The 26,902-nt window shown below is 37.0% G+C and overlaps 1 protein-coding gene across 5 annotated transcripts in view; it reads right to left on the reverse strand.

Moving 5' to 3' along the window:
* Positions 1-26,902, reverse strand: part of RALGAPA1 (Ral GTPase activating protein catalytic subunit alpha 1) — a 227,501-nt gene that overhangs the window by 61,788 nt on the left and 138,811 nt on the right. For all 5 annotated transcript variants that reach the window (XM_084874263.1, XM_084874264.1, XM_084874265.1 and 2 more), the window contains 3 exons: positions 16,877-17,738; positions 13,321-13,392; positions 4,287-4,410 (listed from right to left, as the gene is read on the reverse strand). In XM_084874263.1, the coding sequence (XP_084730389.1) occupies positions 4,287-4,410; positions 13,321-13,392; positions 16,877-17,738 (1,058 nt within the window). The remainder of the gene's footprint in view (positions 1-4,286; positions 4,411-13,320; positions 13,393-16,876; positions 17,739-26,902) is intronic.

A 26,902-nucleotide genomic window follows, 5' to 3' on the forward strand; every position in this document is an offset into this window, starting at 1 on the left:
GGTGATCAGGCAGGCAGGCAGAGTGGTTAAGAGCCAGCAGTCCCGGATCGCAAGGGGGTGCAAGCCGCCTGAGGGACCCCCTGTCCCACTCCATGCATGAATTTCATGCACTGGGCCTCTAGTTGTAATATAATTGTCATGAATATTTTCATGGCATTACATTTAGAAAGACATAAGACAGTGAAATAATTTTTGTAACAGGCATCAAACATGGGTGGTACATTTACCCGCACTTTTTTTTTTTTTTTTTTTTCCATGCTCTTTCTTCCTGATGTTCCAAGATTCCTTTTATAATTTCCTTTCTGTTAAGAGAACCTTGTAGTGATTCTTTTAGGGTAGGTCTGCTGGCAACAAATTCTATAAGTTGTCCTTAATTTGAGAATCGTTTACTTCATTCCTTTGCTAGCTATAAAATTCTGGGTTGACAGTCTCCCCCCACCACTACCACTACTTGAAAAACATTGTCATTTCCTCTAGTCCCCATAGTTTCTGATAAAAATTTCACTATCATTCTAATTGTTTTCCCATTATAAATAAGGTCCGCTTTTTCTCTGTACACCATTGAGATTTTTTTTGTCTCTAGCATTCTCAAGTTTAATTATGATGTATCTTAATAGAGATTCCTTTTGATTTCCTGTTTGGGTTTTACCCAGCTTCTTTGATCTGCAGTTTTCCTACCTTTATTTCTCTTGCCAAATTTGGGAAGTTTTTGATATTATTTCTTCAATTGATTTTCAGACCGAACCTCTTTCTACTTTTTATTCTTTTTCTGCTTTCAGATTAGTTTTTTTACAATTCTATCTTCCAGTTTATTTATTCTTTGTTCTGCACACCAATCTCTACCTGGTTGTTGCTGGGCCCATCTATTACGTAGGCTTTAAATTTGTTATTGTATTTTCAGTTCTAAATTTCCATCTAGTTCTTTGTATCTTCTTTCTTTGCTAAGACTTTATATTTTTCATTTGTTTCAACTGTGTTCCCAATTGCTTGTTGAAGCATTTCCATTACGCCACTTTAAAATCTCTTGTCATCTTACCCTGAATGGCGTGATCACTGGTTAGAGCACTAACCCATGCATCAAAAGGTTGCTGGTTTGATTCCTGATCAAGGACATGTACACCTGGGTGACGGGGTCATTCTCTGCCCCTGATTAGAGCATGTATGGGAGGCAACCAGTCAATATCTGTCTGTCTCTCTTCCTCCCTCCCTCCCTTATTTTCACCCTCTGAAAAGCAATGGGAAAAATATCCTTGATGAGGATTAACTAAACAAAAGAACAAACAAACAAAATCTTTGTCCTCTTGGTGTTGGCATCTACTGTCTTTTCATTCAGTTTGAGACTTTCCTGGTTTTTTGTACAATTTCTGATTGAAGCCTCAATATTTTCAGATGCCGGTACTTCATTCCTTTTCATGGCTGAATAATATTGTCATATGGATAGGCCATACTTTGTTTAGGGTTCAGATTGCTCCAAATCCTAGCCTACAATTATTATTACTGCTGTCTATTTGATTCTAGTTATCCTAGTGAGTGGCATCTCACTGTGATTTTGATTTGCATTTCTCTGATAGATAATAAGAACAGGCATTTTTTTCATATACTTACTGGTTGTTTATCTTCTTAGGAAAAATGTCTATTTCAGGTACTTTGGCCACTTTTTAAATTGGGTTGTTTACTAATTATTAATTTATGTACCGGTAAGTTCTTTGTAAACTTTAGAAGTGATTTGCAATTATATTTGCCAATTCTGTGGATTGTCTTTTCACTTCGTTGATAATGCTCTTTGAAGCACAAAAGTTTAAATTTTAATGAAGTGCAATTTATTGTTTTTCCTTTGCTGCTCATGTTTTTAGTGTTATATCTAAAAATTCCCGTTATTTATAAATTATACTTCAATATAGCTGAAAAAAAGAGAAGAATCCCTTGACAAATCCAAGGCTATGAAGATTTACCCATTTTTGTCTTGTAAGATATATATATTTTTTTAATATATTTTTTTATTGATTTCAGAGAGAAAGGGGGAGAGAGATAGAGAGAGAAACATCAATGATGAGAGAGAATCAATGATCAAATGCCTCCTACTGGGGATTGAGCTCAGAATCCGGGCATGTGACCTTTTGGTTCATAGGTTGAAGCTCAACCAGTGAGCACACTGGCCAGGCCTAAGAGGTTTTTTTTTCTTTCTCTTTTTTATTGTTAGATTTTTCAAACATACAGCAAGGTTGAAAGAACACTCCTATATCTACCACTTAGATTTAACAACGAAACCAGTCTTCTAAGAGTATAGTTTTAGCTCTTACATTCAGGTCTTTGATCCACTGGGGTTAATTTTTATATACAGTGTGAGAGGTAAGAATCCAACTTCATTCTTTTGCATGTGGCTCTCCAGTTGTTCCAGCGTTATTTGTTAAAGAGTATTCTTTCTCCACTCAATAGTCTTGGCACTCTTGTTGAAAATCAGTTGACCACAGATGTGTGAGTTTATTTCTGGAATTTAAATTGTGTTTCATTGATAGATATGTCTATCTTTGATGCAAGTACTAAACTGTTGGATTAGCATTGCTGTGTTCTAATTTGTTCTTTTTCATATGTTCCTTGCTTTTACTAATACTTATTACCAATACTTTTCTGCTTTGTATTTTTTAAACAGAAAATCCATTTACAGTGTTTCTTTCTACTTTCCACATATATAATCTCAACTGGGCTTCACATCACATCTGTTGGGTAAAAAAAGTATATTACCTTTGACAAATAAGCAAACAAACCCAGAGAGCTCAAATAACTTACTTAGGGTGAAATAGCAGGTTAGATCAGCCATAAAATATAAACTGAATGATAAAGGCTTATGTAGTGGAAACTGCAAGAACTGGAATTTAAAAAGAAAATAAAATAGGGCAAAAGTATCTGCCTTCCAGTAGCTTACAGTCTAATGCACTAGCCTTCAACAATTTTGCTTATGAATTCTCTACAAGAATTTTGAGAAACTATATATTAAATTGACAACTACCATAAAATTTTTCATAAGTTTAATGATGCAAAGAGATAATTTCTAATATACTGTATGTTACTATATGTGCTTTAAGCATATTTTCATTAAAATCTTAGAGCTGTAGATTTTGCTGAATATATATAAAATGTCTGCTACTAACTTAATAACATATCAATCAGCCACATCAAATTCACTTTCATGTCAGAACATACCTGACAATTTTTCAATTAAAAGAAACATCTTACTAATACTAGACAAACATGTAAATTGACCGTATTTCTGCTATGCCACCAGCCAATAAGAAGCAATATGCAAATTAACCCAATAAAGATGACAGATAAATATGAATACACAGGCACAGATGGGTCCGGGATACAGGCATTCTCAGGGACTCTGAGCAGTGTGAGAAGATGGGGCCAGAGCAGAAAGAGGCGGCTCCAGGGCACGAGTGGAAAGTGGCTGGACCGGAGTGGAAAGTGGCTGGACCGGAGTGGAAAGTGGCTGGACCGGAGTGGAAAGTGGCTGGACTGGAGTGGAAAGTCGGTGCTAGCAGCAAGGAAAAGGAAAGCCCATTCTAGCATGAATCTTCATGCATCGGGCTTCTAGTATTAATATAAATTTTAGTGGTACATATCTCACTGCTGATTTACAATTCTAAGATAGATTTGACATAGAAAACTTGATGTGAGTTGGTTGCCAGGATGACCTAAAGTGCAATACCTTTCTATGTTTCTTGCTTTGCTTTTAGAGACTCTTTTAGGAACATGACCTCTTGAATGAACTGTCTTTTTTTGGTTCTAAACCTTCTGGAACAATGCAGGACTTGGGTGGGTGAGTGGTAAGCCTTTCTTTTACAAAAACAAAGAATAGAAAAGGAGAGGAAAGAGACTACAAAAGGGTTCTCAGGCATTAACTTTAGTAAAGTTGAGAATCTATCTGAAAACTAATCTCCTTAAAACTAAACATGTTGATGTGTCCCCTAGAAAGCCTTGTATAGTTCCAAGGATATTTATATCTTAGTTTGAAGACTAATAGTCTAGTATTTGTAGTTGTGAAAAAAATCCAGATCGCTAAACCTATGTGTTTCATACTCTCTGACAATATATTATCTTATAAAGTAGTCAACAATTTCTGTTCAAAGTCCCAACTGCTGCTGTCCTTGCAGATGAGATAATAGGATAGAAACAATAACAAACCCACTGTATAGTTACTGAGTCTCCTAATGCTTCTTCTATAAAATAAGAATTTACTGCTTCCAAATAGAAATAAAATATTTGGTATAATTTAACAACAGTACCTCCCAACCAAGACCAGCTACAAAATCTTCATATGCTTGACTCCCTCCTGTATTAGTGAGAATGGAATGTTTATCTTCTTGTCCTTCAGCAACATAAAATACAGCGATTTTGTGTGTCTCTCGGCTATAAAACAAAAGATTATACCATTTATTTAAACATTAACTTATTGGTTCATTATCCAATAATTATGTTCTTTTTTTATTTTTTATTTTTATTTTATTGATTTTGTACAGAGAGGAAGGCAGAGAGATAGTTAGAAACATCGATGAGAGAGAGTCATCGATCAGCTGCCTCTTGCACACCCCCTACTGGGGATATGCCCGCAACCAAGGTACATGCCCTTGACCGGAATCGAACCCGGGACCTTTTAGTCCCCAAGCTGATGCTCTATCCATTGAGCCAAACCGGTCCCGGCGGCCCAATAATTATGTCCTGTGTACAAAGTATGTGGCAATAAAAAGATGAAAATGCATTAAATCTTATAACCTGAAGAGAAAGATAAGTAATTATAAGTGAAAAAATTATAAAAATTACAAAATTGCCATTGGAACAGAAGAAAGGTATGATTACTTCTGACTGGAGAAACTTGAATAAGGTAATACTGAGTGAGTGAAAGTAAGATTTGACAAATGAAGAAGAGGAATATATCAGGAAAGACACATAGGTGGCAGTGCACATCTTAAGAGTTGCCTGTTGTACAATGTGGCTGAATCCCAGAGTTAAAGGAATTGTGGTTTAGAAATAATATAGGAGAATAGAGATGAGTGAGAAATGATTCATTTCTTCAAAAGTACTTATACAGAAGAAACGTGTACACAAATATTATTGCACAGCCTGGAAGACTGTGCAAGCCCAAGGCTATTTCCTCTTTGGAGCAATCAGAGAGCGAACCTCCAAGCTACTAGTCTCTGGGTGAACATGCGGCAAAAAAAAACACTCTGAACATAATAGCTGCCTCCAAACCACATCCACAATAAACAATAAAAATCTAACTGGTTAAAGGAAATAAAGCACAAACTTTTATTAACAAGTAGATTAGGTCAACTCAGGGAGAACCCTTGGTAGCAAGGCTAACAGAAAAACTTTTCAAAAAAAAACAAAAAAAAAAAACCCACAAAAAACGAGCATGGAGATAAGAGGCACACACCCTGGGCCTGGGGAATAGAATTTGCAACATTAGTTCAGCCAACTCAGTAGAAAATAAACTAATAATCAAGCAAACCACCATCACTACCAAACTTTTATTTTATTTATATATTAGAAATATCAGTGATGAGAAAGAATCAGTGATTGGCTGCCTCTTACAGGTATGTGCTAGTAGGTATGTGCCCTTGACCAGAATCAAACCCAGGACCCTTCAGTCCACAGGCTGATGCTCTATCCATTGAGCCAAACCAGACAGGGCCCACCAACACACTTTTGATTCAAAGACACAGATAAAGTTGAAAGCAAAAGCAATGAAAAAAGACACCAGCAAAGAGAGCTGAAGTGGCTACATTAGTATCAGACTTGAAAATAAAAACATTATTAGAGATAAAGATACATTTCATACTGTTAAAAGGTTAACTAACAGGAAGATACGAAAATTAAAAACATATATGCACTTTCAAAGTACATAAAATGAAAGATAGAATTGAAGGCAGAAGAAGACATTTCTACATTTTATCTCTACATTGCAGGAGACATCAATACCCCACTTTTAATAATGTGCAAAAAAACCTAAGAGAATATCAACAAGGAGTTAGAAGATTTAAGTAACAGAATAAACCAACTAGACCTAACAGACAACTACAGAACACTATCCAACAGTAACAGAAAACACATTCTTCTCAAGCATACATGGAATATCTTTCAAGATAGACTACATAGTAAACCATAAAACAAGCCTCAATAAATTTGAAAGACCTGAAATTATGCAAAGTATATTTTCTAATCACAATGGAATAAAATTAGATATCAGTAAAAGAAAAAAATTTGGGAAATTCACATATATGTGGAAATGAAACAAAGTACTCCTAAATAACTAATGGGTCAAAAATAAATCTCAATGGGAATTAGAAAATATTAGAGATGAATGAAAATAAAAGCATAATATACCAAAACTGATAGCATGCAGGTAAAGCAGAGCTCATTGGGAAACTTACAGATGTAAATGCCTATATTAAAAAGAGGAAAATATCTCACATCAATAACTAAATCTTCCACCTTAAAAAACTAGAAAAAGATAACCAACTAAACTTAAAGCATACAAAAAGAAGAAAATAATAAAGGCTAGCATGAAAATAAATGAAACAGAACAGAAAAATAATAGAGAAAATCAAGGAAGCCAAAACTTGGTTGACGTGATAAAAAAAAAAAAAAAAAGACAAAAAAAAAAGAGAGACAATTTATAGTAAATAAGTAAGAAAAAAAAAAAAGAGAAACTCAAATTACTAAAAATCAGGAACAAAAGAAGAGACATCACTACATAGCTTACAGAAATAAATACCTTACAGAATTATAAGGGAACTAGTGACCTGGTGCATTTAATCGAGAAAATTCATTAGAAGGTGGCCTGTGGGGCGGGACTGGGCGAGACAGGCCGGACATGCCCCGGAGCCAATGTCTGTTGGTCCCTCCCTGGTGACGGTGGAGTGAGCAGGGTCCCTCTGGCAGGTGGGCTCCCTTGGCCTGGCCTGTGGGTATTGGCCAAAACTGGCTCTCTAACATCCCCCAAGGGGTCCCAGAGTGCAAGAGGGCACTCTGCAAAGTTCCTGTCATACAGGATGTGGAACACAAATGCAAGTGTGCAGTAAACCAGTTACAGAGCGACTGTGCTCCAGCAACAACATAACCCACAGCCGAAGGTGGAATCGCATGGCCCCATGAGGAATTGGCTCCCTCCTCTCTGGTTTCAAGGAACTGCTGCTGTCAAGTCACTGCAGCTCAGAAGCTCCTGCATTGAGCATCTGCCCTCTGTTGGTCAGTACACGTCACAGTGACCAGTTGGACAGTGGGAGGGACACTTAGCATATTAGCCTTTTATATATATGAATACTACCAACAACTGTATGCCAACAAATTAGATAAATCAGATTAAATGGACAAATTCCTAGATAGACACACAAAAAAACAACATAAAAGAAATAGAATGCCTAAATAGATCAATAACAAGTAGAGATTGAATTAGTAATATGATTGAAAAAGAAGAGGTAAAAGTACCTCTACTTGCTGTAAGATGATTTTGTACACAGAAAATCCTAAGGAATACACCAAAAAGCTATAAGAGCTTTCAATAAATGAGTTTAGCAAGTATTCAGGATACAATATGCATATAGAGAAATCAATTATATTTCTATACACTAGACACCTACGATCTCTCCCTTCATCTCTAAAAATCAATAAAAACATAAAAAAAAGTTAAGCTCCTGCTAAAATTTCTAGTTACAAAACTATCACCAAATTCCTAAATAAAGACTTCTAATAAACATTAAGTAAACAAGCTATACATACACTTAAGAAAAACTGATGAAAAAGAAGGTATTTTTCAATCTGCTTATTCCAGTTCAGAGTTGCGGGTGGCTGGAGTTTACTCAAGTAGCTCAGGGTGCAAGACAGGAACCAACCCAGGACAAAATGCCATTCCATCATAGGGAGCACTCAGACCCCCACACTCACTCATACTAATCTAATGTGCACATCTTTGGAATGTGGGAGGAAAATGGAGTACCTAGAAAAAAACCCACTCAGATATGGGGAGAATGTGAAAACTTCACAAAGAATAGATTTTCCCTCCTCATCAATCATATAATGAAACATAATTAGCTCTAGCTGGTTTGACTCAGTGGATAGAAGGGTACTTACTTGGTTCAATTCTGGTCAAGGGCACATACCCGGATTTCGGGCTTGGTCCCCAGTAGGGGGAGTATGGAAGGCAGCCAATCAATGATTCTCTCTCATCATTGATGTTTCTATATCTCTCTCCCTCTTCTTTCCTCTCTGAAATAAATATATTCAAAAAAGAAACATAGGTAGTTAAAATTCGAGGACCTGCTATATTCTGAAAACTATAAGGAAATTAAAGATCTTAAAAGAAATCCCACATTGATCCACAATCCTAATGCAACCCCCATCAAAACCCCAGGCTAGCTGATCCTACAATTCACAGGAAAATTCAAAAGATTCAAAATAGCCAAAACAATCTTAAAAAAGAAAATCAAGAGAGGATTCTTAATTCCTTATGTTAAAACTTGATATAAAGCTATAGCAACCAATGCATTGGGGTACTGCCATAATAATAGATATGTAGATATATTTGGAACAGAATCTTGGGTCCAGAAATAAACCCTTATATACGTCATCAATTGCTTTTTGACAATGTTATGAAGACAATTCAATCAGGAAAAGAATAGTATTTTCAATAAATGGTGCTGGGGCATCTGGATAGCTACATGCAAATGAATGGAGTTGAATTCTTATCTCACACCATATATAAAAATTAAAGAAAAATGGGGGAGGGAGATCTGGGGGAGATAATAGATCAACCGAAGGACTTGTATACATGCATATAAGTACAACCAATGGAAATAAAACTCTGGAGAGGGAGGGTATGTATGGGAGGGAGGGGGGCAAAAAAAAAAAATCAATAAAATATATTTTTAAAAAATGGACTATAGAGTTAAATATAAGGTCTAAAATTATAAAAGTCTTTTAAAAAGTTTATAAAGCTATAAAATGTCCACAAAAAACTGTACATGAGTATTCATAACACTATAAAAGTAAAACCAACCTAAATGTCCACCAATTTATGAATGAATAAACAATATTTAGTATAGTGATACAATTCAGCAATAAAAAAGTGAAATGAAGAGGCATGATGCAATATAGATAAACTTTGAAAACACTGTGCTATGCCTATCAAAAAGATCACATACTCTCTGATTCCTTTTTAAACACTGTCCAAAATAGATAAATATGAAGATATAGAAAGTAGACTAGTGTTGGCTAGAGCTGGGAGTTGGGGGTAGTGTTCAAATATAATAAGGAGTGACTAGTAATGGGTACAGGGCTTTTTGAAGGCACTGAACTATTCTTCAGCAAGAATGTTGTGATACTTGCACAACACTGTGAATATACTGAATACATCTATAATAATAAAAGCATAGCATGCTAATTAGACCAGAGAGCTGAATGATCTTCCAGATGTCATTCCAGATGAAGCTGCAGTGGCAGAGGCTGAGATAGAGGCTGTTAGGGGTGATCGGGCAGGCAGGCAAGTGGTTAGGCGCAATCATGCAGGCAGGTGAGTAGTTAGGGGCAATCAGGGAGGCAGAGGCTGTTAGGGGTAATCAGGCAGGCAGGTGAACAGTTAGGGGTGATCAAGCAGGCAGGCAAGCAGAGTGGTTAAGAGAGATCATGCAGGCCAGCAGTTAGGAGCCAGCGGTCCTAGATTTTGAGAGGGATGTCTAACTGCCAATTTAGGCCCTGAGGGGTCCTGGATTGTGAGAGGGTGCAGACCGAGTTGAACAACCCCCATCCATGCACAAATTTTGTGCACCAGGCCTCTAGTGTGTACTATAAATGAGTAAATTGTATGCTGTGTGAATTATCCTATCTAATAAAAGTAATATGCAAATTGACATACCTTCGCTACACCTACAAGCCACACCCACCAGTCAATCAGGAGCGAGTATGCAAATCAACCCAACCGAGATGGCTGCAGCCACAGAGCGAACAGGAGGCTTGGGTTTCCCTGGCCATGGAGGAAGCCAAGCTTCCTGCACCCCCTGGCTGGCCCAGGCCTCCGCTCAAGGCTACAAACTTTTAATTATAAACGGTAAATAAATCCCAGATACCAGGGCCTCCGCTTGGGCCGCTGAGGGGTGTGGCCAGCTTGCAAACCACCACAGGCCCCTCGTCCAGGCTGCTCCACACACCAAGGGAACCCCTACCCTGATTCGAGACATCCTTCAGGGCAAACCAGCTGGCCCCCACCCGAGCACCAAGCCTCTAGCCTATCTAATAAAAGAATAATATGCAAATTGACCATCACTCCAAAATACAATATGGCTGCCCCCATGGGGACACAAGATGGCCACCACAAGATGGCCAGCAGGGGAAGACAGTTGGGAGGGACCAGGCCTACAGGGGAGGGCAGTTTGGGAGGGGGGAACCCGGGTCTGCAGGGGAGAACAGTTAGAAGTGACTAGGCCTGCAAGAGAGGGCAGTTAGGGGCCATCAGGCTGGCAGGAGAATGGTTAGGGGGTGATCAGGCTGGCAGGCAGAAGTGGTAAGGGGCAATCAGGAAGGTAGGCAGGTGAGCAGTTGGGAGCCAGCAGTCCTGGATTGCGAGTTGGACATCCCTTGAGGGGTCCCAGATTGGAGAGTGTGCAGGCTGGGCTGAGGACAACCCGCCCCCCCCAATGCACGAATTTCATGCATCGGGCCTCTAGTATTTCAATAAAGCTGTTAAGAATTTAACTTGGATACATGATCTATGTGTAAATGCTGATCCTGGCAGAAAGGAACTTTCAGTGTTCTAATTTTTCAAGGTACAGAGCTATCAATTAGAACTCATAAATTTATTAAATTTGGAAGAGCTAGACTGAAATGTTCACCTAATACTATATAAATCTAAAAGTTGAGATAAATGTATGTGCCATAAAGAGAAAAAAGTCTTTAAAATGCAAAAGTAAAAGAGAAATCACCTTTATATTATCCATGTCCTCCTTACAATTTAGCTGCCCTTTTATGTCAAATCTTAATCTTTAATCATTCCTTATTTCTCTATTTACTAACTACTGCTGTTAAAATATTGGTATATTACTATCAGATTAATGTGCATCACAAAAATGAATAATGAGAAAAAGATATTAGGAAAAAATGAAATTAGTTCATCTGTAACCACACTCTATAAAAATATGTGTAGTACTGGCAAATATTATGAGCATACTATGAAAAAATTCAATGTGAAATCTGCTTAGTTATAAGCACATCTGAATCCCTGTATATTTTACATGCTACAATAAAAATACTAATAGAAATTATTTTAAGATTTGAAGTGTAAAAATATTGTGGTTAAATCATGAAAAACAAGAATTGGTTCATTTACTCAAAGAAAATAAAGGATCTATAAATGATCTAAGTAGATAAGAGTATAAAGAAAGAAAACTGTTATTTTCTTTAACTCTTTTTTTTTTTTTTAAAGCAAACAAAAAGGCCATGGCTGGGTAGCTTAGCTGATTAGAATGTCATCCCGATAAGCCAAGGTTGCAGGTTCATCTCTGATCAGGGCACATACAGGAAGCAACCAATGTATGCATAAACAAGTGGGACAACAAACAGATTTCTCTCTGAAATCAATAATAAATGAATACATAAAGCAAACAAAAAATGTCATGGGTTCATTTAATATAGAATATTAAAAAAAATTATGTTGTCTCAAGGAAGATGTCCTATTCAAAGTAAACATGAGAATGAAACTACGTTAGCAGAAACCAAGTAGTAGAAAAGCATAAGGTAATGCAAAAACAAACAAACCCAAAACATGAATAGGCAACATTGGCTGCTAAGGTCTGAGCTCTAAATCAGCAATTTTCAGCTGGTGTGCCTTAAGAATTTTTAAAACATGCAATATCTGACTATTTATTTTGTTAGGACATTGACCTCTTTTCCCTTAGATTGTCAAATAAAAAAAAAAAATGACAATGGCCAACACATCAGTAGCCATCTTATGTGAATGAATCAATATTATACCTATGTTTTTGTCAGATAGGCAAAACACTTATTTTTTTGGTGAATTTTGCAGAATTTTGGTAATTAGATTATGTGTACCATGAGATGAAAGTGTTGAAAATTGCTGTTCTAGATGAAAGAGTCTGGTTAGGCACTGGGAAGTCACTAAGGAATAAAATAAAAATTTTACTTTACCAAGATTATTCTAGTACTCAGGACTGTCTAGATGGAGAAGAGCCCTGAGAAGAGAGACTACAGCCTACTTAGAGAGCTGTTATAAGTCAATTAGAAAGAATGAATAAGAACATGAACAAAGGGGTTGGTATCAGGAAAAAAGGACAGAGATGAGAGGTAATAAGAAAGAACTGTCATAACAATTATGAAAAATCTAAGGGTAAAGGAAAGAGAATGGTGAAGTTTGGGTACTTTTAAATATAACTGGGAAAATTAGCAGAAGAATTTGATTTGGGAAAGAAATGTAAAAATAGGCAGATAAAAATTTATAGTAGACAGCTACAAAATCATGATTGAGACTTGAGAGATAGGTATACATTGGGGAAAAAAAGAATGGGGGTGAGAAGATATGAGAGATATCCTAATGAAAGGGATCACTATGCTAATAGGTAGGGGGTAGAAGATGAGCCAGTGAAGACAAACAGAAAATAATTAGAGAATTAGGAGTTGAACCAGATAATTTTAGTTATACAGAAATCAGGAATGAACAATATTTAACGGAGTGGATCCAGAGACATGGAAGCATGGAACAGAGTGTGGAATCTCAGAGGGAAGGTTGGGGGAGGGTGGGTGGGAGGTAATCAACCAAAGACCTTGTATGCACATATGCATAGCCCATGGACACAGACAATAGGGTGCTGAAGGCCTAGAGTGGGAAGGGGGGATAAGGCATATCCAAGGGCTTAAAAAGAAATCAGATTTATGGCAATAAACCCAACCATATCCATCTTCTTTATTCCATTAGTATTTTTTATTAGGTACTAGCTTGTATTCACCAGTCATTTCAATTGGGGCCTCTTAAGACTATTCAAAAAGTCTTTTGGGCCATTTAAGAATGGGAAAACAAAAAGAAAATTTATAGGTTAAATTCTGCAATTCAAAAGTTGATTCTGAAATGCATAAAACAGGTATAAATAATTCAAAGATACATAACATTTTAATATTTTCCTTTAAAAGTTTATTTCTAAAGTATAATAAAATACAGCTTCTGCTCAGAAAGTTGTAACTCAGCAAACACAGTACTATTCATACAGAGAAATAGCTGAGAGTTGACAGTTATAAATTTGAGATTTTCCAACAACTTACCACTGTCTTGAATCCAAGTTCCTAAGTTCTCTAAGTAGTTTTTCATTTTTCTTTAGGAGATGAAAGCTCCTCCTAAACAAATAAATTTATAAACATTTTCATCACCTTTGCAGTGAGTGACATGGCAGTCCCAGAAATACTTTCTATTCTACTCATGCAATTCTTGATACTTGACTTACCTTATCATTCTTCTAACACAAAAGAAAACAGACCTTAAAAAAAAAGTAAGGCCTGAGCTGGTTTGGCTGTGAACAGGGCCTGCAGACTGAAGGGTCCTGGGTTTGATTCTGGTCAAGGGCACATGCCCCAGTCGTGGGCTTGATCCCCCGTAGGGGACATGCAGGAGGCAGTTGATCAATGAATGATTCTCTCTTATCATTAGTCTTTCTCTCCCTCTCCCTTCCTCTCTTGAAATCAATGAGAAAAAAAAATTGTTTAAAAAAGGAACATGTCATTATTTCTACCCAGACCCTCATATTTTCTGTCAGTAGATCATTATCTATTTCATTTTACTTTGTAGATGCTGTGAACCTCCCAAATTCATATCCAGAAAAAGAAAAAAAAAAATACTTATAGATTCCTTCTTAAGAGTTTCATTAGGTTAGAAAGTTTTTTCCTCATGAGAAATAAAATATTCTCAAAATCTAAATCATTACCAAGTAAGCATGTGTTATATGGGCGGAATTTGCTTCCTTCCTTGTTTTATACTGTACTATTTTACACAGAAAAATGTATGTATAAGTTTTACCAAATATGTTCTATATGTACAAAATGCAGTAGTCTCCCCTGCCCTTAACCTTGGTTTCAATTATCAACTGAAGTCTGAAAACATTAAATTATAGAAATAAAGTTCATAAATTTTGCGTGCCATTTTGAGTAGCATGAAGAATTCTCATTGTCCCACTCCATCTTGCCTGGGACATGAATCATCCCTTTGTCCAGCGTATCCACATTGTATACCTTACCCGTTAGTCACTTAGTAGTCACTTTGATTATCAGAGAGAGAGAGAGAGAGAGAGAGAGAGAGAGAGAGAGATAGAAACCACATTCCCATAACTTTGTTTACAGTATTATTTTATTATTAGTTACTGTTAATCTACTGTACCTAAGTTAAAATTTAAACTATCAGAGGTATGTCTATACATGTATATATATGCGTGTGTGTGTGTGTGTGTGCGCGTGTGTGTGTATGAAAAAAATTTTTCATACATATGTAGTTAGGTAGCATTATCCTCTTTTAGGCATCTACTGGGAGTCTTGGAACATATCCACTGCAGATAAGGGGGGATAACTGTATGTACAAATTGTTTATTTTAATTTTAATATTTATTGATTTTTAAAGAGAAAAAGGGAGAAACAGGGAGAGAGAGAGAGAGAGAGAGAGAGAGAGAGAGAGGGAGAGAGGGAGAAAGAGAGAGGAAGAGAAATAGTGACAGAGACAGTCATCGATTTGTTGTTCCACTTATTTAAGCATTCATTGGTTGATTCCTGTATGTGCCCTGACTGGGGATCAAACTGTCAATCATGGTGATGGGAACAGTGCTCTAACCAATTGACCTACCTGGCCAGGGCATATATGTACAAATTATAATCATGAAATCAATGCCTGCTGAGGTAAAATGCAGACTCCCAACCTTTAATTTTTCTTGAGACAATATATAGACCATTCTATAGCAAAAGAGTAGAATGCATTTATACGAGTGGCAATTAACTATATTTGGACATACCATAAGGCAAATTTGTTCCTGATATAATGTGGCTTTCCCATAAGGCAGAGGATATTGCCTTCTAATAAACGGAAAGGTTTAAATCAAGTTAAACACTAAGTAAGCAAGTAGAACTCCATTTCAATGCTTCACATGCATTTGAATGAAAGATTTATTCATTTACTGATCATCTAAGCTTACCACCTACTACAAATTGAACAGAAGCAATAAATTAAATGATGCTTCTATTTTCATACAGCTTTCAGTTTCAGAGAAATTTAAAAATTAAACATATATTAATAATGCTTTATACCAGTGTACAATTTTAGTACTTTATGTACATTAACTAATTTAATCCTCACCATTATGTAAATTGGGAGTTATTTCCTCCAAGTTTAAGTGACTCCAATCTGGGTCTTCTTATTTAAGTTTATGTAATGCCTTTCCATTTAACTTCTACCTAACTTACTCGAATACTTTGTGTATTGATTGCAAGTTTTTACAACATGCTTAAGAAAATTTTTTTTAAAAATTATAGCCAGATCCTTTTCTTGATTTGATGTTAAATCTTCAGTTAATTCCTTTGACAGAAACAAGAAAGGATCATATTGGTATTTGTCTAAAAAAATTGTAAGGCTTCTGTGACATAAGAAGAAATATATATTTGGGCTCTACCCCCAGTCCCTGACACAGAGCTCCTAAACCCTTGTAAATTCCTGATGATATAAGTGACAGGAACATCTTCACAGAGTTCCTAAATCCCTCAGGATTTCCTGGTAATTGGAGAGCTTTTGTTCTAAAGAGGTGACTCTTGGGTTCCTGGATAACTTCAGGATGAGGCCTTGTCACCATGATTAAAAGGTTGGTAAGCAAAATAAACCAATCAGAGAAAGACAAGTAGCACATGATCTCACTTATATGTGGAATCTAATGAACAAAATAAACTGACGATCGAAACAGATTCAGAGATATAGAAGCATGGAACAGACTGATGAATCTCAGGGTGAGTGTGGGCGTGGAAATGGGAAGAGGTTAACCAAAGAACTTATATGCATAACCCATGGACACAGATGATAGTATGGTGAAGGTCTGGGGAGGGGGCAGGAGTGGGATGGAGGGGATCAACAGGGGGACAAATGGGACGTGTAATACTTTCAATAATAAAGATAAATTAAAAAACAAAACTAAGAAGTTGGTACTTTTAGTTCTACCTCTGAGTAGGGGTTTAGAGCTGGAGATTGAGTTAATATCAGTTATGGCTATATGACGGAGCCTCCATAAAAATCTCTAACTATGGGGTTCACAGAGCTTCTAGGTTGGAGAACACATTCAATGTTCTGGGAGGGGAGCACACTCCAACTTCACAGAGACAGAAGCTCCTACACATGGGACCCTTCCAGACCTCACCCTATGTACCTCTTCATCTGGCTATATGTATCCTTTAACTATCCTTTATAATAAACTGGTAAATATAAGTAAATGTTTTGGAACCATTAGAGCTAATAACCAAATCCAAAGACAGGGTTGTGGGAACCCGATTTGTAGCTGGTCAGTCAGAGTATGGGTGGCCCACAGGGGGGCAGTCTTCAGGTCTGTGTGACTCCAGGCAGTGTTGGAACTGCATGGTGTGGAAAACCCACACATTTAGTATCAGAAGTGTTATGAATAAGAAAAAAGTTTTTCCTATTAGCTTCTGTGAAGGTTGGAAAAATAAGATTATTTTCAATTATATGCCCCATAATTTCTAAGTCAGATAGTGAGGAAGAGAACAGAGACTAAAATGCTTGATCAAAAGATAATAAGACTAATGTATAAAAAAAAATTAAGAAAAACTTCTGCTTTATTCTTACCTTTTGTCCCAGGAATTCATTCCCAATATACTAAGAAGCAATCTGCAATAATAAAATGCTGACTGAGGCTTTTGAGGTGCTGGTTCATCTTGCTCCACAGCTTTCATGTTTAAGTCATTAAAGTGTTTCTCAACAAATTCTTTTTCCTCTGTATGTTGCTTAAGGATAGCATTAATAACATCGTTTTCCTGTTTTTCAGAAATGCACACAGGTTGTGGAGCAGGAATATTAAGTGAAATTCCAGTTCTCTGTAAGCATTCAGGACTGGTTACACCTAAATACTGCAAAAGCTCATCAAGAACATCTTCATCATCTCTGATTGTATCCCAAGTTGGTACAGTTTCTCTAAATCTTTTAAACTGACAGGAAATCCCATCTTTTACTGTTATATCTTCTAAGCATTCCGTAGATGTAGGTGGCTCTTCTGGCTTCTCTTGGTGAGACAATGAAAGTATGAGAGATGTAGGTTCTGACAAGCCACTTACAGGAGGTGGTCCATATAGGATAGCAGAATCCCATGAATATTTTCCAGAAAGATCACGTACTATGATTCTGACATTTGAATTGGCTGATGCAAGACCAGCAGATAAACCTCCTCCAGGTATACTCTCTTCTGATCTGATCTGGATACAGGACACTAAAGTTGTATTGTTCAACACGAAGAACTGGATATTTGGACTCTCAAAGAGTTCAGGAGAAAGTTCAGTACTTTCACTGTAATGATTGTCATGATTTTCACACACCTGACTTGTTAACATAGCAGGACCACCACTCATTGGATAATGGCCCAAGTGATTTACCAGATGTGTAATAACAGTGCGAGCAGCTATAGAAATTAATCCTTGTTGCATTTGAATTTTCACTAGAAAAAAAAAAAGTGAGTAAAAATCTGTTGTTTCTAGGATGTCATATAACAATGAGACATTGGACAACCAATAGCGACATTATCAAAACCGCACTCCAATACTTCAGTAATTATTAATATTCCCAATTTAGACGTATTACAGAAACAACAGCAAATAACAAAACTGTTCTTTAGTAAAGTTTTGCTGTTAATTTTATAAAGAGCCCTTTTTGAAAATGTTGCTTATGGATTCTTAATTTAAATTTAAGTCTTTAAATGTACATCATACCTTAAAAGAAGGATCAGAAGTATTAGAAATCACTTGAAATCACTTAGAACATAGATTAGAAAGCCAATGAAATCCAACTGACAAGTTTATCTCATAAGCAGACTCAGAACAGTTTGCAGCATGCCTTAAATGTCACTTAATTATGGCTTTTATCAATGATGTAAAAGTTTCAGAGAAAACTGATCTTTCACTAAACTTTAAGAGTTGTGATCAATTTAAACAGTGACTTAGTGTAGCCAATACATAATTTAAAAGCTTTATTTTAAAGAAAAAAGTATTTTATGGATCTGCATGTGTCTCCCCCCCCCCCCCGCCACTCCCCCCCCCCAAGTATAGTTCAGGATATTGTGGTCTAGTCTGAGCAGTTAGTTGTATGTAAGAAGCATTTCCACCCCCTTGCTTAAGCACATTAGAGAAAGCAAACAGATTAGGAGCATATCCATGTGAGTAACTTAAAAAAAAAAAAAAATCACAGGAAACAGTGGAAAAAAAAAAAAAAAAGCTCAAAAAACATTGCAATAGGAGGCATGAAAAGGCAGGGTGCCTAATGGCAGAACCAAAAGAAGGAAAAGAGAGGGGACAAAGAAGACAGAGAACACAGAAAGAGGGTGTAAAGGGAGGAAGGAAGAAGTGGAGATAGACAATAAGTTGTCAGAGTCCACTAGTCCAAGAATGCCACTGTCATTTTAAGGAGAGCTGATGTGGAAACCCGTTTTGGAATGAGTGGTGTCATGAAGTGGGAACAATTTAGTGATGTTTAACTTGACACTTTTCACCTGGGAGATGGAAGGAGAGCTGTCCCTGGTGAATAAGTATAATCATTCATGCAAAAAGAGGACTTTGGTTGGTTGTTTGTGTGCTTATAGTATTCTGGTCTTAGTTATTGACATGATTCAGAATGATTGTGTCTCTGAATTTACAGAGTGATCAGAATACTGTTTATATTCTGAAAGTTAATCTTTTGGGAATACTATAGTCTTGCTGCCAGAATAAATATAGGTTGATCAAAGTATTATCTATATTCAATAAATTCCTTAATTTTAAGTGTACTTTATGATGAATTTTGGTAACTGTATAGAACTGTGTAACCACCTACATAATCAATATATAGTAAAATTACTACATGAAAAAGGGATAAATCTATTCTAGCTAGTTTGGCACAATGGATAGAGCGTTGGCCCACAGACCAAAGAGTCCCAGGTTTGATTTTGGTCAAGGGCACATAACTTGGTTGCATGCTCCTCCCAGGATTGGGCCCTGGTTGGGGCACATGCAGGAGGCAACCAACCGATGTGTTTCTCTCACAGAGATGTTTCTTTCTATCTTTCCCTTTCTATTCCACTCTCTAAAAGATCAGTGAAAAAATATTCTTGGGTGAGGATTTAAAAAAAGAAAGAAAAAAGGATACATCTTAGTTTATGTAAATTATTATCTCAAATAGGGGCCCAGTGCATAAAATTTATGCATGGGGAGAGGGGGGTAGGGGGTTTCCCTCAGCTCAGCCTGCACCCTCTCCAACTGGGGACACCTTGGGGGACATCCCTCTTGCAATCTGGGACTGCTGGCTTCTAACTGCTCACCTGCCTGTCTGATTGTCCCTCTGCCTGCCTGCTTGCCTGATTGCCCCTGACTGCCCTCCCCTGCAAATCTGATCTTGCCCCCAACTGCCTTTCCCCTACTGGCCTGATCTCGCCTGCAACTGCCTTTTGCCTGCCTGATCACCCCCAACTGCTCTCCCCTACCGGCCTGATTGCCCCTAACCCCCTGCTGGCCTGATCTTGCCCCCAACTGCCCTTTTCTGCTGACCTGATTGCCCCTAACTACCTCTGCCTCAGCCCGCACCACCATGGCTTTGTCTGAAAGGAAGTTGGATTTCTGGAAGATGGCCAGTCGACCCGGTCTAATTAGCATAATACCCTTGTAGTAGTATAGATAGATTATGTAGGATAGGATTGCTTAACTGGGGGTGGAGAAGCCTTTTCCAGCAGGAGATGCTCTTGGCAGACAAAAACACATAATCCCTGTATCTGGACTGATAGCCAGCCACATGCACTATACTAGGAAGCCAGTCATGACAAAATTGAACTTCTTTCTTACACCTTATACCAAACAGCTGTTGCCTTTAAAATCCCTCATCAGCCCCTACCTTAGGTTCTGCCTTCAAAGTTCACCCAGATTAGCTTCTGATTGCTCGGTTTCTTTGCCAGTCAGTGTCAAAAGCTCCGCCTCCTAGACACCCATTGGCAATTTGCACTTCACCCAGATTTGGTTCTGATTCATTGGTTTCTATGCTAATCAGTGTCAAAAGCTCTGACTCCTAGGCAGCCACTGGCTCCTGGCACTTCACCCAGATTTGGTTCTGAATGGTCAGTTTCTATGCCAGTCAGTGCCTCAGGGCCTATCTCGGGGCCTGATCAAAGAGGCAGGGCTGATCAGCAGCCCCCATGTAGGCCCGGAGAGAAGCAGAGGCATGGCTGCTGCTGAAGCCAGGAGAGAAAGAGAGAGGCAATGGCTGATCAACAGCTGCCATGGAGGCTGGAGATCAGACCTTGCCTCTCTCTGCAGGCCTCTCTCTGGGCCTGATCCGGAGCCCCCTTGGTAGTCAGTGCCATGGCAACCTAGCACTGACTTCTGGTGTTTGGTGGAGCCCTGGTCATTAAGGACCCTGGCTCGCTCTCTCTATATAAGTAAAACCAATTTTAAAAGTTTATAAGGAGACTCACTTGTGCATTGCTGGTGATTACTTACTTTATAAAAAAAAAAAAAAAAAAAAAAAAAAGGCAAGAGAGCTCTGGCAGGTGCTGCCAAATGGTTAGAGTGTGAGCCTGTGCACAGGAGGTTAGCAGGTTTGATTTTGCATCAAGGGCATATACCTGGGTTGCATGTTCCAGGCGTGTGCAGGAGGCAACCAATTGATGTTTCTTTCCCTCTCTATCCCTCTCTTCCACTCTCTCTAAAAAATTAATGAGAAAAAATGGAGTGAAGATTAACAACAGCTACAAAAAGGCAAGAGTGAACAGCTACATTTTCAAGGATATAACCATAAAGATTCAGAACCAACACCACTGGGTATAGGCAGAGTTAAGCAACAAACCAGCCACTAATATTAATAACAGCATCTCCATGATTCCACTCTATAAAAGAACAGTTGTCTTTGTTTGGCTATGGTTGATTTTGAAATGTTGCCAAGAATCAAAATTTCAATCTTCTTCCATTATTAATCAAGTTTTATGTCTACATAGATGTAGATATGAACACTTTTCAGTTTACGTAAAAACTCAATTACACTGAGCTGTTCCAGCCATTATATTTATGGCTAGTTCTGAAAATCAGTTATTTAGCACTAGAGAACAACACTAAACAATTAAACTTAATTCAGTTCTACATTTTTAAGACTATAAGCAAAGTAAAAAGATATGTCACTAGCCGATGAGAAACAGAGGGGTAGCTTGCTTTTTCTTCTCTATTTATCACTTAGAGTATAATAAATATTAACACTGTAAGGGGCCTTATAGACACTCTAGCCAGTACTTATTTTGTACTTGAGGACAAATAGGTTCACAGAAGCTAAGTGATATGCCTGTTTTCTATAGAAGATTTTACATTAGTATGAGTCTTTTGCTTCCCAGCACAGTGTTATGTCCATCTTTACTACAACTCTGACTTTCATATGTTTTTTCTCTTTTGTTCAACTGCCTTTTCTTTTGGCAAATCACTATAACATATGCAAACACTGAATTTATTTTTTTTCTGTGTAGAGTAACTTCAAAAAGCATTACTTAGCATAAATTACTAAATATATGGCCATTATCAACTGAAAACACTCGTTTAAATAAGACAAAATTTATTTTAAACTAGAGACCTAGTGCATGGATTTGTGCACCAGGGGGTCTCTTGGCCTGGCTTGTGGGGATCGGGCTGAAACCAGCAGTCCAACATTCCCCTAGAGGTCACAGTCTGCCAGAGGGTGCATGTATCTAGTATGCATAGAAGATCTTTGGTTACTCTCTTCCTGCCTTCTCCCCTTTTCTCTGAGTTTCATCAGTCTGTTCCATGTTTCCATGCCTGTGGTTTCTGCTCCTGTGTTGAGTGTCTTCCCCCTCATGGTCAGTACACATCATAGGTACTGGCCCGTTGAGCAGTAGCTTAGGCTTTTATATATAAATGGTAATAAAACATAATTAAATATTTAAAAATTTTTGATGTAGGAAAATACTTTTCTGTTCTTTATTTTCTTTTTTATTTTGAATAAGCTTAAAAAGGTGATTTGAATTTTTTGTTTGTTTTCAACACAGAAGCAAATGATCTTTGTTTATAGTTAAACCAGGGCAATGGGAACAATAGTTCTTTCTGATTCAAATTCTCTAGAGAGCATTCCTTTTGCAAGTTTACAGATGAGTAAACCTCACATGCTAATTAGAACCCATGGACCTTTGTTTTCAAATAAAAAAAAAACCCCACGTTTACTGATTTTTAGAGAAACAGGAATGAAGAGAGAGGGAGAGAGAGAAAGAAACATTGATGAGCTGCCTCCTGTATGGCCTCCACCAGGGACAGAGCCTACAAACTGGGCCTGTGCCCTGACCAGACATCGAACCCATGGCCTCCTAGTGGACGGGTTGACACTCAACCACTGAGCCACATCGGCTGGGTGTTACCTGTTTTATTTAAGGAGAGAATCATTTTTGCAGAAGCAAGAGAGTATAATTTAATAGAAATAGATCACAGAAAATAGAGAATTCTTGATGTCTCTGACTTGCTCTGTAATCATGGACAAATTACATAAACTCTTTAAGACCTATTTTCTCTAAGAGTAACAGACTTTTTGTAAAAATAAACTGAAACTCATATACAAAGTTAGATATAACAAAATAATATAAGTCCTTCAATTTTGAGAGCATTATAAACAACATAAGTTTTACGAGTTCCTTTTTAAAATCTGCTTATCAACCAATTGTATGAATGAACCAACTCTTTCCCTAAGTCTAGGTACCAGTCCAGCTAGAGATTCTCTTCCCAAAGGAAGTAGTAGTGGGAATGCAATATAAATGAGTTTGTTCACAAATCTGTCATAATTATTCATATTATTCATATTAAAAACACATTCAGATTTCAGATATAGGCAAAAGCATTTTCTTTCCTAAGTAGTTTCTCAAAATTTAGAATATATAAATACAAAATGATAAAAATCTCTCGACTTTTTTACTGGGAGGATAGATTTATTTAGATATATTTTTGAGTTATCAACTATAGAACCTACATATCTCTCTTCTATAAATATGTTTCGATATAAAGAAAACATATGAAATGCTCTAATTTAGAAATTCAAAATAAAATTCTAAACTAACTGGCCTTGTAAGAATATGTAAAACGAAGATATCGATGCTGCTAAGGCTTTGTGTAACTAGGATTCATTTAAAAAGTCTATTCAGGGTTGTCTTTTCAGATTGTCAGATTAAACAAACCTAACAGCATTTGCAGCAAACCCATAATTACAGATTATTATGGCATACAAAAGCAACAAGACATAAAAAGCTGCTGCAATTCACTGCACTCTAATAGAACATGCAGAGGAAGTTAATTTTGGCAAATGCTTTAAATATTAGCTTTGCATAATATGTATAGGTGAAACTATAATTAGGACAGAATGAATTCTTTGGAGCCTCCTTTCACTCCGACTCTGCAAATGATGACTTTTTGCTAATAAGACTACTGCCATTTGACAAAAAGCCAACTTCACTACCTCTTTTTATTCTTTAGTAAATTTAATAATTACAGCTACTCCTGCCAATAGTTCTGAAATCAGACTTGTTCAATCCAATACTGAGCTTATTAGGGACACTCTATGTTTAGAAATCTTTGGCTAAAAAAGTACTTGAAGATGATGAAGCATGCCTTAGACAAGGGCACAATGATTAGTCATTTTCTCCACATTAAAAAACCCAAAATGCAGCATGTAGTCACCACAGATCACAGAATCACCTGCTGTTAGTTCACAGCTGTTCCTAAAAGCTTCTGCATTTATCTGGTCCTTAATACCTTTAAGAAAGTCCAAAAGGAATAACTGAATACATTTAGAGAATAGTACTCCATAGAGTATCTGGTACCAATATAAAGCTCATCTACTTAAATTTATACCTTTCTGTCTTTAAAGTGACTGTTGTTAACAGTACAGTAAATTTGGGTTGAAATACAATAAAACTTGCCTTTACATAGTAAACCGTTTATTTCACTGTTTAAGAAATATACTACACTGCCCTTAATCAAACTTTTATCATTTTACACCTTTAAAAATGCAAAAACTGTGCCCACCAATAGACGAGTGGATAAAAAAGCTGTAAGATATCCTATCCTATATAATAAAAGGCTAACATGCAAATTGACTGAACGACAGAACAACTGGTCGCTATGATGCGCACTGACCACCAGGGGGAATACGCTCAACACAGGAGCTGCCCCTGGTGGTCAGTGCACTCCCACAGGGGGAGCTCTGCTCAGCCAGAAGCCGGGCTCCTGAATGGCTGAGGCCCACTCCCTATGGACATCCCCAGAGGGCTCCTGGACCATGAGAGGACACAGGCCAGTCTGAGGAAACCCCTACCCCAAGAGCACGAATTTTGTGCACCAGGCCTCTAGTACATATAATAAAAGGCTAATATGCAAAGCAACCAAATGGCAGAACAACCAGTCGCTATGACACACACTGACCACCAGGGGGCAGATGCTCAATTCAGGAGCTTCCCCCTGGTGGTCAGTGTGCTCCCACAGCCAGAAGCTCCTGCCTCAGAAGCAGTACTAAGCATGTCCTACTGATGGCTTAGTGCACAAATTTCATGCACTGGGCTGTGTGTGTGTGTGTGTGTGTGTGTGTTGCGCGCGCACACACAGTCATAAAAAAGAATAAAATCTTACAATTTCTGACAGAATAGATGGACCTATAGAGTATTATGCTAAGTGAAATAAGTCAGAGAAACAAATACCATGTGATTTCACTTATATGAGGACTCTAAAGAACAAAATAAACAAAGAAACAGAAACAGACTCACAGACAACAAGAAACAAATTTATAGTTGCCAGAGTGGAGGGGGTTGGGGGACTGGGTGAAAAAGGTGAAGACATTAGGAAGTACAAACCAGTGGTTATAAAATAGTTATGGGGATGTAAAGTACAGCATAGGAAATATAGTCAATAATATTATAATAACTAATAATGGTGCTAGGTGGGTACTTGAAATACTGGGGGGGAAGGGGTCCACTCTGTAAATTAAAATTTTCTAACCACCATATGCTGTATATCTGAAACTAATATAAAATAATAGTGAATGTCAATTTTATTAGAAAATACATTTTTAATGCAAAAGGCAACTAACTTTTTCACATAACTTTGTTTTTAGATAAAATACTCTATTTTACTATGCCAAATCTATAAAAATAATTATAAGTTGAGATATTAATTATTTTCTAAATATTTTGTACTGTACAATATATCTCTATTATATCTGAACAATTTCATTTGTATATTATGTGGTAGACAAATTATTACCAATCTGTGATCAACCCAAAATACTATCATGATCACATCCTAGATATTTTAATAATTTGTAACTATTCTGCATTTAGAACTCAAACTCTTCTTTATAATAATAGCTTACTCCTTAATCACAACCTCCTAGTCTAGTGATTTCCCAATTTGTTTTGTAGAGTCCTTGGAGATGGATAAGACAGAAGTCAGTAGAATCCCAGCCACTATCCTGCTGCAGCTCTAGTTTAAAGAGTTTTACAAACTGGGCTTCCTTGTGAAATTTATTTGAAGAGGTTTCACTGCTTAAAAACTCATTTTAAAAACCACTGTCCGAACATACCGATTCCCTCTTCAACTTCGGCTGCATATTTATCACCTGCAACGCTTTTAAAAATCCCAGCAATCCCAGATTGCTTTAATATATTTTTAAATAATATATTTAATAAATTGTTTTAATATATTAAAACCTTTATTGACAGGATGAGAGCATCCTAATATGAAGCCAAGGCTGAGAATCATTGTTCTAACTTCTTATTACTAACCACATTTACTTTCTGACTCACTGGATCACTCCATTTTCTTCCAATTTATTAGCCATTTCCTAGCATCAGGTAAATCCTTACCAAGCTTAGATCCATGGTTACACCATATACCAATATTTTGAAAGTCATAGTTTGTGTTTCTGCCATATTCACCTTACTGGTTGGTGCAAACAAAACTTTGTAGTTTTTATTTTCTTTCAGGCCCTCAAAAACTCTCAATCCCCTTAGTTTACTTCCATCTTATTTTTTCTGGTCTCAAAAGAAGGACTAATATTAGCACCTATACTCTCCAGTTCACCTGTCAGGAACTTCACTCTACTAATGCTGATCACCTTCCTATTTTCCGTCTCAGCTTTTTCAACTTATAATTAATTTCAACTCTTTTAATCCTTAAAAAATCCCTTAACCCCAAATCATCCTTTAGCTTACCTACTGTTTTATCACTTTTCTTTTCTTTTTTTTTTTAAATAGTCAAGCTTCTTTAAAGAGTAGTTTTGACAGATGGCTCTATAGTACTTCCTTAACTCCTTTTTGTTCCTCAACCCATAGACATCCGCTTCTGCCTCCTACTTCTCTGCTGAAACTAAAGCAGACATACTTGTCAGTGTTTTATACTTGACCTCTCTATCATTTAATAGTGCTGGCCAATCTTTTAAAAATCTTTCTCTTCTCTTTGTTTCTGAAAAATTACTCTCTCCTGTTTTTTCCTTCCTTTCCAACTTTTTCTCCTCAGAACACACACACACACTATATATATATATATATATATATATATATATATATATATGGTATGTGTATGTATGTATGTGTGTGTGTGTATGTATGTATGT

This window comes from Pipistrellus hanaki, assembly GCF_964339955.1.
Source record: "Pipistrellus hanaki genome assembly, chromosome: 1".
Classification (NCBI taxonomy): Eukaryota; Metazoa; Chordata; class Mammalia; order Chiroptera; family Vespertilionidae; genus Pipistrellus; species Pipistrellus hanaki.